The 16,089-nt window shown below is 56.2% G+C and overlaps 7 protein-coding genes across 7 annotated transcripts; 4 read left to right on the forward strand and 3 right to left on the reverse strand.

Moving 5' to 3' along the window:
* Positions 1-447: 447 nt before the first annotated feature.
* On the reverse strand, positions 448-6,214 carry SNT2 (putative PHD type zinc finger protein with BAH domain-containing protein; the record flags this gene model as incomplete). The annotated part of the gene is made up of 2 exons (XM_064801213.1): positions 448-5,258; positions 5,368-6,214. 2 exons carry the CDS (start codon positions 6,212-6,214, stop codon positions 448-450), a joined length of 5,658 nt encoding a protein of 1,885 aa, XP_064661164.1.
* A 1,250-nt stretch (positions 6,215-7,464) lies between these two features.
* Positions 7,465-8,775, forward strand: dus2 (tRNA-dihydrouridine synthase 2; the record flags this gene model as incomplete). Its single annotated transcript, XM_064801214.1, has 1 exon — positions 7,465-8,775. The coding sequence occupies one exon, from the start codon at positions 7,465-7,467 to the stop codon at positions 8,773-8,775; it is 1,311 nt and encodes a 436-aa protein (XP_064661165.1).
* A 510-nt stretch (positions 8,776-9,285) lies between these two features.
* On the reverse strand, positions 9,286-10,147 carry LTR77_003960 (uncharacterized protein; the record flags this gene model as incomplete). The annotated part of the gene is made up of 3 exons (XM_064801215.1): positions 9,286-9,338; positions 9,393-9,516; positions 9,563-10,147. 3 exons carry the CDS (start codon positions 10,145-10,147, stop codon positions 9,286-9,288), a joined length of 762 nt encoding a protein of 253 aa, XP_064661166.1.
* Positions 10,148-10,543: 396 nt separating this feature from the next.
* Positions 10,544-12,194, forward strand: LTR77_003961 (uncharacterized protein; the record flags this gene model as incomplete). Its single annotated transcript, XM_064801216.1, has 2 exons — positions 10,544-12,115; positions 12,171-12,194. 2 exons carry the CDS (start codon positions 10,544-10,546, stop codon positions 12,192-12,194), a joined length of 1,596 nt encoding a protein of 531 aa, XP_064661167.1.
* Positions 12,195-12,340: 146 nt separating this feature from the next.
* On the reverse strand, positions 12,341-12,809 carry LTR77_003962 (uncharacterized protein; the record flags this gene model as incomplete). The annotated part of the gene is made up of 2 exons (XM_064801217.1): positions 12,341-12,662; positions 12,727-12,809. 2 exons carry the CDS (start codon positions 12,807-12,809, stop codon positions 12,341-12,343), a joined length of 405 nt encoding a protein of 134 aa, XP_064661168.1.
* Positions 12,810-13,426: 617 nt separating this feature from the next.
* On the forward strand, positions 13,427-14,031 carry LTR77_003963 (uncharacterized protein; the record flags this gene model as incomplete). The annotated part of the gene is made up of 2 exons (XM_064801218.1): positions 13,427-13,802; positions 13,871-14,031. The coding sequence occupies 2 exons, from the start codon at positions 13,427-13,429 to the stop codon at positions 14,029-14,031; spliced, it is 537 nt and encodes a 178-aa protein (XP_064661169.1).
* Positions 14,032-14,473: 442 nt separating this feature from the next.
* Positions 14,474-16,015, forward strand: LTR77_003964 (uncharacterized protein; the record flags this gene model as incomplete). The annotated part of the gene is made up of 1 exon (XM_064801219.1): positions 14,474-16,015. The coding sequence occupies one exon, from the start codon at positions 14,474-14,476 to the stop codon at positions 16,013-16,015; it is 1,542 nt and encodes a 513-aa protein (XP_064661170.1).
* Between the last annotated feature and the right edge of the window lie 74 nt (positions 16,016-16,089).

Consider the following 16,089-nt stretch of genomic DNA (forward strand, 5'->3'; position numbering starts at 1 on the left):
TGTAAAGCTTGGCAATATCTCTGGCCGACGCTGGTGGCAATCATCCAGTCTGTACCTCTTTCTCCATTACACGATCGTCTGCTGTTGAGTCTGCTAACAGGCTATATGCTCTTCCTGTCCCGGAGAACTATCCTGTCCCTTGGCCTCTCCTCTAAACAACGACGGGTGGCTTCGGCCTCTTCAGCATATTTTTGCTCAGCATACGGGCCCTCGAGATTGCATCTTCTGGGATGCAGCCAACACCAGTGTTATGCATCAGGTGGCATCCAGTGCACGAGAAAGGTACTGGGAGCGATACCTTATGAACTTCTCAAACATCATTCAATCCTTACTCTATTCTACACAAAACGTAGAACCCTATCAAAACCTCCTCATCCCATCAAGCGCTCAATACAATTCCCCTCCCATACACAATCCTCATGCCATATCCATCGTCTCCTCCACCTATCAATGCAGCAAATTCTGCAAACTCGGACTCGCGCTCGCTCCAGCCCCATTCACCGTCGGCGTGCCAGGCGCTTGACCTCCTGGAGGAGGCGTAGCAGGCCGACCCGCCTGACTATCCGGCCGCGACTGACTGACTTGCGGGCTGTTATGCTGCGGCGCGAAGTGTTGTTGCGGGGTAGGCGGCTGCTGCGCTGATGGCGTGCCAGGTTGATGCTGTAGAAGAGTCGGCTGCATCTGTGGCTGCGAGGTGACAGGTTCAGGACGACCGTTCAGCGGGCTGTTGTAGTTGTGCTGTCCACCCATTGGAGGCTGCGAAGTCACCGGCTCAGGACGTCCGGGCTGTGGACTGTTGTAGTTGTGTGGTCCGCCCATCTGCGGCTGGGAGGTGGCAGGTTCTGGACGACCCGGCTGTGGACTATGGTAATGTTGTGGTCCGCCCATTGGAGGCCCTAAGTGCGATTGGAACGGCGACTCCTGTGAGCGTGGCGGAGGTGGCTGGAAGCCCTGGTAGTGCGGCTGGTGTGGATGCGTTGGAGACTGCATCGGCGGAGGATATTGTAGACTCCTCGGCGATGGCATGCCGTTGTTTATCGGCTGTCCATGAGGCGGAAAGCCCGAAAGTGGCGGAGGCCGAGAACCTTGACCATACTGCGATTGCATGCCCGGAGGTGGACCTGGATGCGGTGGCTGCCCGAACCCGAAACTGTTGTGTCTCTCATGCATCCCAGGAGGTGGACCAGGATGCTGTGGGCCTTGGAACCCATTCTGAGAATGAGGCGGCGGGCCGTGGAACGGCTGGAAGCCCGGTCCATGGGGAGGCGGCGGTGGAGGCGGTCCGAAATGCGACATTCCCATACCGTTCGCGGGTGGCGGAGGCTGGGCCTGAGCTCGAGAAGGCTCGTGCCATGGCATTCTCGGATGAGGGACATGCTCGGGTTGAGGCTGCGGGGGCTGTGGAGGGGCGGATGGAGTGTCCCAAGTGCTTGGGAAGACCGGTCGAGGTGGAGAGGGCTGTGCGGGCTGTGGTGGCGGAGGAGCTGGAGTGGGTGGCTCTTCTGGCGGCGGCGTGGGGTCGAGCTTCTTCTTCAGGAAGCACTTGTGGCACAAGTACTCCTTCGGTGGCTCAGCAACGACGACGGGACCAGCGGCCTCTGCTGGGAGTTGTCCCGTCATCTGGCTCGAGTCGTGAGGTATGCCGTGGTGGTGGAACGTTTCGCCGTTCATGGCTGGGTTGTACTGCTCTCTAGGAGGATTGGAGCTTGGCTCGTGCGGCGGCGGTGGCCCATTCATGTGAAGTGGTCCGTTGTTCAGAGGCGGGTACCGCTCCGGCATGCCCTGCCACGCCCGTCCATTTGCACCAGGAGGCATGAAGCGGATCTTGAGTCCATTGTCTGGCGGCCTGTTCCCGCCTTGAACGCCATTGGCTCCATTTGCTCCATTCACTCGCTCACGCTGCTGATCCGCAATCTCACCAAGAGTCATCGACAACCTTCGAGGCGGTGACTTAGGCGGAGTGGCTTCCTTTGGCGGTGGCAGATCAGGCTCCACAAGATGCCATCTCGGCGTGCAGTCGATCTTGCACTTGGCGCATCGACGCTCCGTTGAGTCTGTAGCATCTGGTGGCTGGACACTTCCATTCTCGCCTTCAGTTTTGGCCTCCGACGCTAGAGAGTTCCTGGCACCACGGCGCACCGCTGCAGCGATACTATTCGCAGTAGACTCTCTTCTGCCTCCGTTAGAAGCCGATGCCGCCACTTGCTGTCCTTTCTCCTTTGTCATTTGGACGAAGTTCGCCTTGCGCACTGTTCCAGTCAGGGTAAGATCGGCCTGCTTATACTTCTGGGTGAACACTTGTAGCGCCGTTTTGCCAGATTCCACATCAGCAATCTCGGTTACCGGATGCACAAGTGACTTGACCGTGTGCTCTTTGCACCAGATGCCGGCAGTGAGGGCTCCAGTTTCATCATTGAGCGTGGCGGTAGTGACCTGGTCCTTGCGCGAGCCCTTGACAGGCGTGACGTCGAAGCCAAACAGATACCCAGCTTCGAAGGCGCAAGATGCGTGGAAGTTGGCATTGCATTGGAAGCAGGACACGCACGAGCCCTTGTCATCGCGGAAGCGGTTGGCATGGTCCCGGTTCTTGCACAATTTGCATACAGCCTCGTGCTTCGCTTGCGGTATTGCTTGGAAGCCTTCCGCAACCTCGAACTTCGTCGAGTCGCTGAAACGAATCTCCGGCGTCCACACCGCGCAATGGACATGAACCCAGTTGTTGCCTGTCGTCCGCTTCAGTGGTTCTCGTGGAAGGACAGGTCGATGCAGCGAAAGTTGTCTGTTGCGGTATTCGTTTCGCATGTTGTCGGCCAGCTCTTTCTCCATGCGTTCCTTCTCTTTGGCCCGTTCATCCTTCTTCTTATGCGAAACCTTGGGTGTTTCAACAAGGTCGATGAGTGTCTCCTCTGTCAAGCACAAGCAGCAAGAGTAGTCTGTCGAAACTTGCGGGTTCCGGTCGTTTGAGCATTGTTCGCACACCCACTTGACTGTCCCATCCGGTCTGACGCCTTCTTGCTCGCCAATGCCAAAGCACTTTCGATGCACAGTCAGACGACAGTGCGCGCATGAAAGTGTATCCTCCTCCCCTTTGCAAATCGCACAAGGTAAAATTTTCCAGACCGGCTGGTTTGGAATGATAGGCGGAGTCGGTTCTTTCGGCGGAGGCGGTGGCGGCGCTTTTTTCTCCTCGATTTTCGACTTCTTCTTGGGTGGCTCGCCAGCGGGCTCGATTGAGGGGACGGCAGCGGTCGCTTGATCGGCGGCTGATACACTGGCAGCTTCGTTGGCTGCGACAAGCTCGCGGAGAAGCTCTTCGTCGATCTTGCGTTTCCAAGCACGACCGCCGCCTGCTGCGACCTTCTTCGCAACCTCGTCAATGTCTTCCCATTGAATAGCGTACTTCCGCCACAGTCCAGCGCAGCGCAAGCAGAGGGCCAGAAGAAGTTTCGTGCCCTTCTCTTTCCCGCTCTTGCCGTCTGCAACCACCGTTTGTCCTGGCGAAACACCTGGAGCTCGCCTCCATTGTCGTGAATGGGTCGAACTGCAGAACTTGCACTGGAACCCCTTGTTCTTCTTCATGGCCTTGTCGTTGTCGAAGGCCGAGTCGTCAACATCATGTGCCACGGACTGCTGGACGAGAGTGCCAGCATCGTTCTCAATGCGTTTTCGAGAGCCTCCTTTGCGGTTGCCATAGTTCCCCCAGATCTCCTTTCCTTTTGGTGTCTTCTTCCAGAGGTAATAAAAGCGCACAATGTCGGAATGCGGGAGGTTGGTCTTCATATGGAGCCGGACCAGGCGATGCTCTGAGCCGTACTTCGCGACGCCCTCTTCGAACTTGAGAAGCTCAGCCTTGCTCAAGACTGGCTCGTGCAGATCTTTGACACGATGCATGCCCTTCAGTTGCTTGAGAGCGACATTCGTGTCGAAGTTGTTGATCGTCAACAGCTCCATAGCCTTGTCGATGAAATTGACCCCAAAGGGCGGCACGCCGATGTCTCTTGCCATTGGCTTAGCTTTCGAAAGGAAAGTCTCGATTTGTTGGTCGCGTGCTGGACTTATCTGCCCAGCAGGCTGCTCTTCCGGCTCCTCTGGGATCTTGAATAGCAACTTGGCAGTATTTCGAGGGTCATCGTTGGGGTAGTCTTCGCCACGCGGAACATAGCCGGGTGGTTCGTCCTGCACCCATTTGGGCCGCTTGAGTTTCTCCTCACGATCAGCCTCCAGAGCCGCGAGTGTTTCCTTCGTCAGCTTTCCTTCCTTCTTGTGACTGGTGCCTTTGGTGAATCGCTTCTTGATCTCTGCTGGCTTCACCAGCTCCACGGGACGACCGTGCCAGACATTGACGTTCGCTTGATGCCGAGGACCCAGTCGCGAACTCGCTCGAGGATAAATGGCGCGGTCGTCGTACTGTAAAGCGTCTTCCACTCTGGCGTGAATCCCAAGATATCGCATCGGCCACATCTTCGCCATAGCGATCTCTGCTTGAGTCGCCGGGTGATCATCCAGTACAGTGTCGCCGACCGGGCTCGGCGCTCGTGTGGTGTCGTCCGATGCGCTGGGCACTTCCTCTTCAGCGTAGTCCTCCTCATCAGCTTCGGTCACATCGCCACTGAGCGTGGGAGTGTTGCGCGCCTCGAGCTTCTTCTCCGACGCTCGACTGCAGGGTCCGCAGGCCCAGGCGAACCCCCGAGATGGCTTCTTTGGCAATGGTGGCTGCACACAATTCATGTGGTATGAGTTCTTGCAGATGGCGCAGTCGACGGAATCGCTCGAAGCGCAATACCTCGTGCATCGCTTGCAAGTTTTGACTGCACTGGTCAGTTCTTTGACCCGACCGATCTCGACCACCACGAACTTCCATCGCTCGTCGAGCGCCTTCTTGACCTTTTCCGGTACGTTGATGATCTGTGCGACTGGGATGCATTCGTATTGGCGACGAATGAATCGATCGAACACTTGGACAAAGTAGAATGAGTCACGCTCCTTCCGGTATGCTTCGACATCTTCAATCTCAGATCGATGCTTGATTGTGCATTTGCCTCGCAGGGACGTCAACGGGCAGATGTCGGAGTGCATCGTAGCATAGAGCAATCGACTGTCGCTGCTGAACCGTCCAATGTCACGTGGTCGGTAGTACCAATTGACGCGCAAGGCATCGACAGGTGACGAGAGGTCATCGGATCGAACATGCAGGAACTCCATTACCCGGCATAGGTAGTACGGGTCGCCGGGAGGCTCGCAAACGAGGTACACGTGATCTAAAATGGCGAGTTGTTAGCGTTGAAATTGGCTTTGGCGCTCGAGGCGGGGTAGGCTGCCACCTCGAAAAGCAGCGCCTCGCTTCTGTCAGGGGAACGCCAGGCTTACCGTTCACGCTGAGCTTCGTGCCATCGTCTGCGATCAAGTCGCCTTTCTTGTTCAGACATGCTCGGTGCTTGGAAAATGACATAATGTTGGTTTCGCGTGCTGTAGCTGATGGGGGCGCGATTTTTCGCGACGCAGTCGGCAATGGGGAATTCGTTGCAGCAGGTGGCGTCTGCGTCTGCGTAAGCGTCGCTGGCGGTCCAGCAGCCTTCCGCTTTTTGGAAGGATTCATGGCAGCGGTTGGTGTGGCCTCCTTGCCAGCTGTTTCGGCTGCGCTGGTGGGAGTGCCGTTGCCGATGAGGTGCGCGAACTCGCGGGCGCGTTTGGCCTCAGAGGTGTTTTGAGAGGTCGAGGTCGGCGTAGCAGAATCCGGCGCAGGCTTCTTCTTTGTCGCCGCAGTAGAAGACGAGTACTCGAAATCCATTTCCTGATCCTCTGCGTAGTTTGGTCGTGCATTCCCACCTCGATTTCGTGACCGGGTGCCGTAGGTGGCATCAGCAGACATCGCGCCGTCGATGCCATCAAATTGTGGAAGTGGTTTGGTTGGTTGAGATGGGCCGGCTGAAGTTTGTGCCTGTTGTGGGAGGCTTTGTGTGACTGGGGCACGGTGAGGTGGCGGACCCGGATCGTTGCGACCTTGCGCGGCTGTGTTCACGGAAGCGCTCGCATTTTGATTAACAGCTTGGGCGTTGATCGCCTGAAATGTTGGAATGTTCATTTCCTCCTGCGGCGCAAGTGCAGAAGATACCGCAACATCGTGGTTTGATGCGTCGCCGCCGGGTTGGGTCTCCTTTCCCGGCACCTGCGACGCTGATGAGGGCAGTGCCTCATTTACGGCCGGCTCGGCCATCTCAGTTACGGACACCTATGGTGTGGCATCAGATAGCCTGTTGATGATTTGAGCCAGTATGGAGGTAGTCTTCAGAGCAGAGCGTGGTGAGGTGTCGATTTGCCGGATGACGCCGCCTGGAGATGATTGCTGTACACGAGAAGGCGGATCTCGTACCAGCAGGAAGTCCACGGTTGGCGATGCCGTGTAAGAAAAAGTGGATCACCGAGGTCCTGTTATGCAAGGTCTAGATACAACAGTGTCGTGTGTTGGGGAAGTAGAAAAGACGATAACAAGCGGCGGCGCGCGTGGAGAGAATGTGTGTAAAGGATGGATGGAGGGAGGATGGCTTCGATGGAAGGCTTGGGCGTGAGCGATGAAAGCTCGGGCCAATACCAGCTAGCGGTTCGATTCGATATGACCCGACCCTCTCAAACTTGTACTTCGACCGCACTTCTTGCGTCCTGGTTCTGGTCGTGGTGATGCCCTGCCATAAGGTGTTCAATATTGTTTTCAGCTTCCCGTCACTGTAGTCGTATCGAGACTGCATCCGCCAGTTGAATCGACATTGTCTGCGCACTGGAGAAAATGGTGGATTCAGAAGTCTGTTCGTGACGTTCCCCGGCCTGAATCGAGAGGGGCCAATCAGCGCATGCAAAGAGGCGAGGAACCTTAGCACGCCTCTTCTCACTGCTCGCGCGCATTCCGATATCTGGCCTCATCAAACCTCCTGCAGCACGTTCTTGTTCACAAATCGCAGCTATCGTACATTTTTGCGTTGTTGTCGGTTCTGCACAGGCTTGATACTGGTTGCGAGTCGTTTCTTTGTGTAGAATAGGTTGCACGTATCAGACTGAGGACTTTTCGCTTGAAGAATGCGTATGCCTGATGATGCTCGCGATAATAATGTACGATTCAACGCCACCAGAAACATGGCTGATGCTATTCGTCCGCCGTCTTCGGTCATATGTCACTCCCCGTCTCAAGTGTTGTCTAAGAAGCCAAGCCTGCGGACGGCTTCCCTGCATCCCGGCAGGCCGGAACCGAACTAAACTAGCGCTCGGCTCGGCTTCTCTGACAACACTTCAACCTTTTGGAAGACACTCCACTTGCCATCAAAAATATCCTTACGCTTCAGCGAGGAACATCAAAAAATTCTTGAGGCTCAAGAGAGCGAACTGGAGCACTCTGGTGGAGAGACTCCTAGCGTCATCAGGCTTCTGTGAACCAGACTTGGGCATGGCATGCTGGCCAAACGACTCTTCGCAACGATGACATCGACGGCGAAACGAGTGCCGATCCCAAAGAATGGAGTCGATTACCGCGGCCGTATCGTTTTGGCCCCGATGGTGAGATCAGGAGAATGTCCGTCACGACTGCTCGCTCTCGAATATGGCGCGGACCTGGTATGGGGTCCAGAAACCATCGACAAGGCTCTCATTGGCACCGCGAGACATATCAACCCTGTGACGAATACAGTTGACTTCACGCGCCTCTCATCAAACGGTGCCAAGAACCCAGCAATCAACCCAGACCAGAGAGAGAGCATCATCTACCGCCTGCACCCAGAGAAGGAAGGCAAGAAATTGATCTACCAGATCGGAACGTCGAATCCCGAAACCGCCGTCCAAGCCGCCAAACTCATCGCTCCTGACGTCGCTGGGATCGATGTTAATGCTGGATGCCCGAAGCCGTTCAGCACATCCGGTGGCATGGGGGCAGCGCTGCTCAAAAAGCCTGATCTACTATGCTCCATTTTGAGAGCACTCGTGAAGGAGGTCGGCGAGCCGAACGAGATAGGCATCAGCGTCAAGGTCCGCATCCTCGATACGGCGGAAGCGACTGAGGCACTTGTCAGGCAGCTATGCGACACTGGGATTACAGGCTTGACGGTCCACTGCCGCACGACGCCCATGCGGCCGCGAGAACGAGCGATTCGAGACCAGCTGCGCATGATCGCCGACATTTGCCGAGAAGCGGGTGTGGCGTGCTTGATGAACGGCGATGTCACATCTCGAGACGAAGCACTTGGTCTGATCACTGAGTTCGGCGTCGACGGTGCGATGATCGCCACAGCGGCAGAGACCAATCCGTCCGTCTTCAAACCTAAAGACGAAGGCGGCGAAGCACCCTGGCACGAAGTCGTGAAGGAATACGTCAAGACAGCCATGGAAGTCGAGAACCGCTTCGGCAACACGAAATACCTCTTGGGTCAGATGATACCCGGCAAACTCCCCGCTTACAAATCCATGATGACTGCGAAAAGCTACCGCGACATCGTCAAAGCCCTCGGGCACGACGCTGAGCTCGGCGAATCTGCGAGTGATGTGGACAAGCGACTGGAGATTGGTGCATTCGAGAAGCCGAAGATGACGAAAGCGGAGCGGAAAGCTGCGAATAAAGCTGCTGCGAAGCAGGCTGAGGCGGCAGAGGAGAAGCAGTCGGAGGAAGTACAGGAACAGCCGTCTGCTGCGGGCGTGAAGAGGAGCGCGGAGACTGCAGGGCTGGATATGCCGCCGGATGTTGCGCGGGAGCAGGCGCCTGCTTCCATGCCTGAGCGGGCGTCTGTGTTGTCGGTCTGAGATAACACTCTTGTCTGCAAAGGCGGTCTGAAGTAGTTGGGGTGTTGGAAGAGATGCGTAGCCTAGGCACCAAGTGCTGGACCGATGGCAATCCTCATCTCAACCGCTGCGGAAATGGCGAAGCAAGCATATATAGGCATGGGTAATATGAGTGTCCGAATTTGTTCAAGCATACCTCGTCGTATTGAAAAGCAAGCAGTGAAGCAAAGCTATATGGGGTATCATGCGTATAAGCAACGCTAAGAACGCTTCCAAATAAGTAACAGCAAATCCCTTCATCATCACAAAATCACACATCGAGCAGGATGTACATCGTCGAAGTCCGGGTATACATCGCTGAAGCCATCGTCCGTCTCCATCTTCTCATCATACTGCCCCGAGAACTGTTTGAAGACGTTCGGCCGGCCTTTTGCGGGTCTCCGTTGCTCCACGGCAGGTTTTTCGACCTCTGCTTGGCCAAGGGAGCTCAGCATCGATGCTAGTGCTGGAGGCGGTGTTATTCTCCGTACATCATCGTTGCAGGAGGGCCAGCGCACCCTTGAAAGCGTTGACGACTTCGATGTCTAGATACAACGTTAGTATACGGCATGGGAGAGGAGACTTTGGGAAACGCTCACAGTGCTGCCGCGTCTTCTCGAGTTCATCCTCGTGGTGCTGCACAAGCGCTGCTTGCGTCTTCATCCGTTTGAAGCTTCGATCCACTTCCTGGTCGGCACCTGCTCGAGCCCAGACGTCGAAGTACTGCGAAGGTCAGCCACGTTCACCTTCGTAGAGGCAGTGTGCTCACCTGACACAAAGAGCGGAACTCATTCACTATCTCATTCTCCGTTTCGCGAAACTCGTTCATCTTGGCATGGTAGCGAGACTCATGATCCGTCCAGTCAAAGTTCTCGATCCTGTCCTCTGGATCGGATTGATCTGACAGTTCGGGCGACCCTTGGTCTTCATCGATCTCGGGACCGTGTCGCGCGGCAGAATAGACCTCGTGGCTGCTGTTGGGCATCTGCCTGGATGGGTCGTTGACCATCTGGCCACCGTTGGTCCGTGGCGGTGACGGCTTCTTAGAGCCTTGACCTGAAGGAGGCACTTTTGCTGGGCCTGACTGCCCGTTCGACTTTGGACTTGGTAGCGTAGGCGGTCCCATCGTGCTGTGAGCTGGCACGCTTGGTGTTGGAGGTAGCGGCGGTTGAGCTCTCTCTGCTGCTGCATCACGTTCGGTGTCCGCTGGAGTGCTGTCGACAGCCGTCTTCATCGAGCTGACTTGTATTCCTTCGGCGTCAAAGTCGTCGTCTTCGTTTGGGTGGCTTACTGGAACACCCGGCATCTCATCTTCGGGCCGCCGTGGCGGAGAGCTCCTAGGTGACGGAGACATGGCGATCTACTGCAATTCTTCGTCACGGCCAGTGAGCTTCGTGCGGGGCCGTGTTAAGTAGGTTCTTGTTCGTAGTATACGTCAAGTGAGGCGATGGAGACAGCTCGAAGTCGCGTAGGAGCACGTGCCTCGTATCGATAAGCGCCAGATTAAGTTAAGGCAGGCGCGATCGTGGCGCGGTGACGTCCCGTGCCAGTGCCACTTCAAGATCACAGGCACAATCTCGACAACAGTCAGGTCATCAAGATTGTAGACTCACTGAACGGCCAGTCCAGACGATGACCGCACCTATCGCACCATCGACTGATTGAAACGCGATATCCTTGGCTTTCAAGCCACCATGACCTACCACAACCATCCACTCTTCCTAGACCGAGGATCTACTGATATACCACGATGACCAAGGAGGCGATAGAATGCGACATCTGCCATAGACTGCTCGACAAAAGACGCCAGCCCTTGTGCGCATCTTGCGTGCAAGCAACGCTATACACGCCTCGGATCGAACAAGCTGGAGCTCTTCTGAGTCGCGAGAAAGCTCACACGCATGTCGAGGCCATCTTGAGGCCGGGGAATCACGGTGTCATCGCTGCGTTGCCCGAGGATGCTGATTACGACGCGATCGAAGTGGGAGTGAAATCACATAGCTTCGAAAGAGCGAACGTCGAAAGGCAGGCAGCAGAAGCAAGAGTCAACCGGATTACAGCAAAGGCCGAACAGCTGAAGCAGCAGATTGAGCAGTACAAATCTTCAGCCGCGAGGCAGAAGGACGAAAATGCCAGGAGAAGGGATGAAATCACCGGCGAGCGCAAGAAGCTCGAGAAGCAGCACTTTGGTGCTATTGATCCGGTGTATACTGTGATCCGGAAGGCTGAGCACCGACTGAACAAGATCCATGGACGCACCGCTGAAGCAAGAGAGTACATCTGCCGCGCAGAAAGCTCGCTCGCTGGATTGAAGAAGGGCAAGGATCGAGACGGCAGGTCGCTCTATTGGCTGGACGGCCTGCCTATACCCGACCTTAGAGATATGAACGGGAGCAACGGCAGGATGAGACTGGGCAGCGTCAACACTACAGAGGGAAGCAAGCAGCCCGTCGAATCTTACCAATTAATCTCGGCGTCTCTGGACAACGTGTGCCGGCTCATGGGACTATGCTGCCACTACCTCTCCGTGCGCCTACCGGCCGAGATCATTCTTCCGCACAACAAGTTCCCGCATGCGGCAGTGTTGCCCATCGACTCATCTTACAGGGCCAACGATGTTCACTACCCGACAACATCCTCCAGCCAGCAGCTCCAGGACAGCAGCTTCTCTCGCCCTCGCATCCTTCACCTTGACCGACCTTTCCCTCAGCTTCAAAAGGAAGATCCGAAAGCCGCCGCTCTCTTTCGAGAAGGCGTCGTGCTGCTAGCCTACAACATCGCGTGGCTTTGCAGATCGCAAGGGGTAGATGTGGGCACGACCTTCGACGACATATGCGAGATTGGTCGCAACCTCTACAAACTGCTTCCGAGCGAAAATGTCGGCACCAAGCGGCCGTCGTTGCTCCGTAACATCACGACCGCGACTGACAAGACAACCGGCTCCGCTCCTGCTACGGCAGATACTCAGCCCAAATTCGGCTCTCATTCACACAGCAGCGCCTCCCATTCCCTCGCCGGCCACGAAGGTCACGCCCTATTCGGCCCTGGCTCGAGCTGGGACGTTTCAATCCACAGGCTCACGGACCAGCTAAAGTCGTACCTTCGCAAGGAAGCGCAGCGCGCGGAGTGGGACATCATCGACACGAAGGAGTGGGATGAAGAGCAAGAAGCTGACCGCGCGGTCTTTGTTGGTGGTGCGCGGAGGCAGGTTGATGCAAACATGAAGGGTCCTGCTATGAGCGTAATGACGGTCAAGCCGTCGGATGATGAAGATATGCCTCGTGCTGCGGAGGGCGGAAAGGGGAGGGCTGGGTGGATGAAGGTTAGAGGGAGAGGTGGAGAGACTTGATGTGATTTCTTCTTTCGCTTTGAGCTAGATACCCTGTCTTCCATCCTTTTGATCTTGGCTATGGTACAGTGTCTCCCAGACGCCTCTCTTTCCTCCCAGCGGTCGTTCGCATTCTCATATCATCATCGACGCCTTGTCACTCCACCTAAGGCACCTCGTTTCTGCACCGACTACCACCTTCGCACCTCTCCATCACCCTTAACCGAAATTCTTCGTGAAATCCTTCTGCATATCATCCCCAGCATCGCCGGCAAACTTGCCGAGCGGGTTCTGCAGCGCTCCACCGCCCATCTGCTTGATCTTGTTGCGGGCCTGCTTGAGTTCCTGCATCACGCCGTTAGCACTCAAATCTCTTCCCTTTCTGCACCAGAATTGACTGAAGAGGGCTGGAGCTACCTTCTGATCACCCTCGGGGATGGCGTCGATGCCTGCTTTGGCGAGGTAGCTGGCCTTGTTCTCGCCCATGTACTCGAGGGCTTCTTCTTGGAGCCAGGACTTGAGCTCTGGGGGGATGCCGAAGCTACATTGCACAAGAAACGTCAGTTGGTGGGCAAGGAACAAAGGGTGGAGTGATGAGGACGCACAACATCACGTAGCCGCCGACAAGGCCGAAGATGATGGTCAGGAAGATGAGGATGTAGGTGCTGGTGGCGTGGTTGTAGGCCATTGCTGCGGTGTTCTTGTGGTTGAGCTTGGTGGTTGGAGTGGTGTAGGTAGGTGGTGTCGCGTGCTTCAGTGGAATTGAGAGAAAAAGAGTAAAAAGCGGGAAGGAACAACACAGTACTACTTAACACAGTACTACTTAATAACCTCACTATCACATGCTTTGCTTTCTGCCGTGCCCCCTCTCAAGCCACAGTTTCAAGAGGCGTCTCCCAATATTGCTTCTGTTTGTCCCGAATTCCTGATTCAATGCTGCTGTCCAGCCCAGCTCGAAAAAGCGCCCCGCAGCGACATCACCGCTACGCCATCGTGCCTGAGTTGCACAGCCGTCACCAACGAGCTATGGTGGATCTAGACTGAGACGGCTGAACTTGGCCTGATCACCGTCTTCGATCACCCTGCAGCTGGCTACGAGATTTGGTTTGCTAGTCCCGTTGATATTCCAGGTACGCGTAAGTGAAGGTTTGACTTGGACGTCTTGAATCACACCTTCCCACTTTTCACGACCAGGCAACTGAAGCAAGAATCGAAACACCTCATTAAACAACACCGTGAGCTCCAGACACCACTCTCCACCAGACATCCAAGCTGACAACACCCACTAGAACAACAAACCACACAATGTCCAGCGGCACATCCTACGGCGGCGGCGGCTTCGGCGGCTCCATCCTGGGCGACATCACCGGCGTCCAACAGCACGCCCAACACCACTCCTCCGGCCACGGCGACGAGTCCCTCTTCGGCAACGCCCTCGCCATGCTGCAGGCCAAAGAATCCAACCTCGCCAACGAGGACGTGGATGAGGAGCACATGGTCAAAGCACATAAGTCCTACTTCGGCTCGGGAGGTGAGGGGGGAAATGCGACGAGTGGGGGGATTGGCGCGGCGAGCGCGATGCAGGCGTTGAAGATGTTTAATGGGGGGACGAGTGAGGGGGGTGAGAGCTCGCAGCAGGAGTTTATTGGGATGGCTATGGGGCAGGCTGCTAAGCTGTTTGGTGAGTGGTCCTATCCTGTGCTGGCTGTGCTGGGGGTAGAGGAGGTGCATGCTGACAGTTTGGTACAGAGCAACAGCAGTCGGCCGGGAACGTTGCTGAGGGGGAGTCGAAGCAGAGTGCCGTCCAACAGGCCGGTGAAGCCGCTTTGAAAATGTACATGAAGAGCGAGATGGGCAACAACTCGAGCGGTGGGGGAGGGCTCATGTCGCTGGCGTCGAAGTTCATGTAGGCCCGACGGCCACGCGGAGGGCAACGATAGCATGGGACAGTCTGAAAATATGGTTGGACTGTGACAGAAAGCGAGCATTTTGGCATGTGATCGGTATGACTTACGAGAGCAGGTAGCTACGACATAATAGATTTTCTGGCATGGACTTCGACTGGACCGCTGCAGTATCGCTCGCCCCTTCCATTCAGATCGACGTATCAGTCTCGTGTGATTGCCATTGTTCTCGTTGTAGGAAAGATGTCCAAATAATTGTTGAAGGCGGAGTTTTTGTGAGAAGCAGCAATCGTCTCAGAGAAGCTTCACCTCTCCAGGGGTCCGAGCACACCGGGCGCAAAGTGCAGCAGGTCATCTCTGCTTCAAAACACCACCACAACGCGTCCAAATGGCCGCATAAACCCTCATAGGCAAGTGCAGCAGTACGAGATGCACCATCAACCAGGCAATGGCCATTCTGTCGCGTTCACGCACCAGCAGGGAGACAACGCAACACGACCGTCACTCCACCTCCGCCAATCGGCAGTCCACCGACCACGACAATCACATTAACCGCCCTCGCTATACCGCATCGCCGACACCACCCACCTCAGATGATGAAGACGGCCGACCAGCAAAGAAGCGAAAACTGAGCATCCGCAACAGCAAGCAGCAGCAGCAGACACTCGACCACCACTTCCTCCCCCACCAATCAGCGCCACCGAAGCCGCCGAACCAGGTGAAGCTGACACAGCCGCATGGGCAGCTGCTCGAGACGCTCAATGGAGTGCGGACGGTGCTCGACACCACCGAAGACGACCTTTCCCTCTCCCTCCCCAAATCAGGTGTGGCGACGCCAAAGTCCACCACCAGGGTGTCTACGCTCACCCCGCAACCGCAACCCGCCAATGCGCCGCCGAAGCAGGAGGACAAGCGCACGCTGCGGTCGCAAGACGACGGACCCAGGTTGAAGAGCGAGTTGGCGATTTACTTTCCCAATTATGAGGATGTGATATTTGAGGTGCCGAGGGAGGAAGACTTTCTGACGATCGACACCACGTTGTACATTGCGGATGATGCGCTGAAGCAGGTCAAGCAAGAGCAAGCTTCGCCTGGCGCAAAGAAGGCAGTGAAAGGCACGCCTTCAAGTGTACGCAATGGCACGGCGAACAGGTCTCAGTACCCTGCTACACCGCAGCGCAGCAACTCGAACCAGTACAATGGCAGTCCGAGCCTCAACCTGGACCTGATCTCGCGTACCATTCCCGACAACCCAGTCGATCCCTTGTCCGACGACCACTACTCCAAGTCCCACAAGCGAGCCGAACGCAAAGAGAAGCAGCTCCGCAATATCGAAAAGGAACGAGCCATGCATGAGAAAGTACAACTAGACAGACTTCTAGCCGGCCTCCAGGGCCATGACTGGCTGAAAATCCTAGGCATCACTGGGATAACAGACGGCGAAGCGAAGAAATTCGAGCCCAAACGCGACTTCTTCATCGCAGAAGTAAAGGCTCTAGTCGACAAGTTCCGGCAATGGAAGGAGCAAGAGAAGAAACAACGCCTAGACAAAGAGGCCGCTCTCGCCGCTCGGGAGGACGAAGCAGACGAGTCGGATGCCGATAGCGTCGGCCCCCCGAGCAGCGACCTCAACGCCTCCGCCGCGCGACAACTGCAGCAAGAAACCGCCTCCGCGCTCAAATCCTCGACCACCATCAAACTATCCTCGAAAAGCAGAGACACACCTAAATCTCAGCCTGCCTACCTCCCGCCCCCCGAGCCCGAAGTCCCCATCACGAGCTTCTACGCCAAACGCCACCTCCGCGAAGCCGCGCTGGGGAAGTCGCGACATGGCAGGAACGTGACGGCTTTCGGACATCCTTTGCCGGAGATGGGGGAGCGGGAGTTCGAGCTGCCGGGGGAGTATTTGACGGCGGAGACGTTGAGGGCGAATGCGAGGGAGAGGCGGCGGAGGAAGAGGGGGAGGGTTGCTGAGGGTGGTGGGGAGTGAGTACGGGGTGTGTGGGTAGCGTTGGCGCTTATGTGGGGTGGTGTTTACTGTGAGGGGAGGCTGGGCTTACGGAG

This window comes from Saxophila tyrrhenica (assembly GCF_035928015.1).
Source record: "Saxophila tyrrhenica strain CCFEE 5935 chromosome Unknown scaffold_5, whole genome shotgun sequence".
NCBI classification, from domain to species: Eukaryota; Fungi; Ascomycota; class Dothideomycetes; order Mycosphaerellales; family Extremaceae; genus Saxophila; species Saxophila tyrrhenica.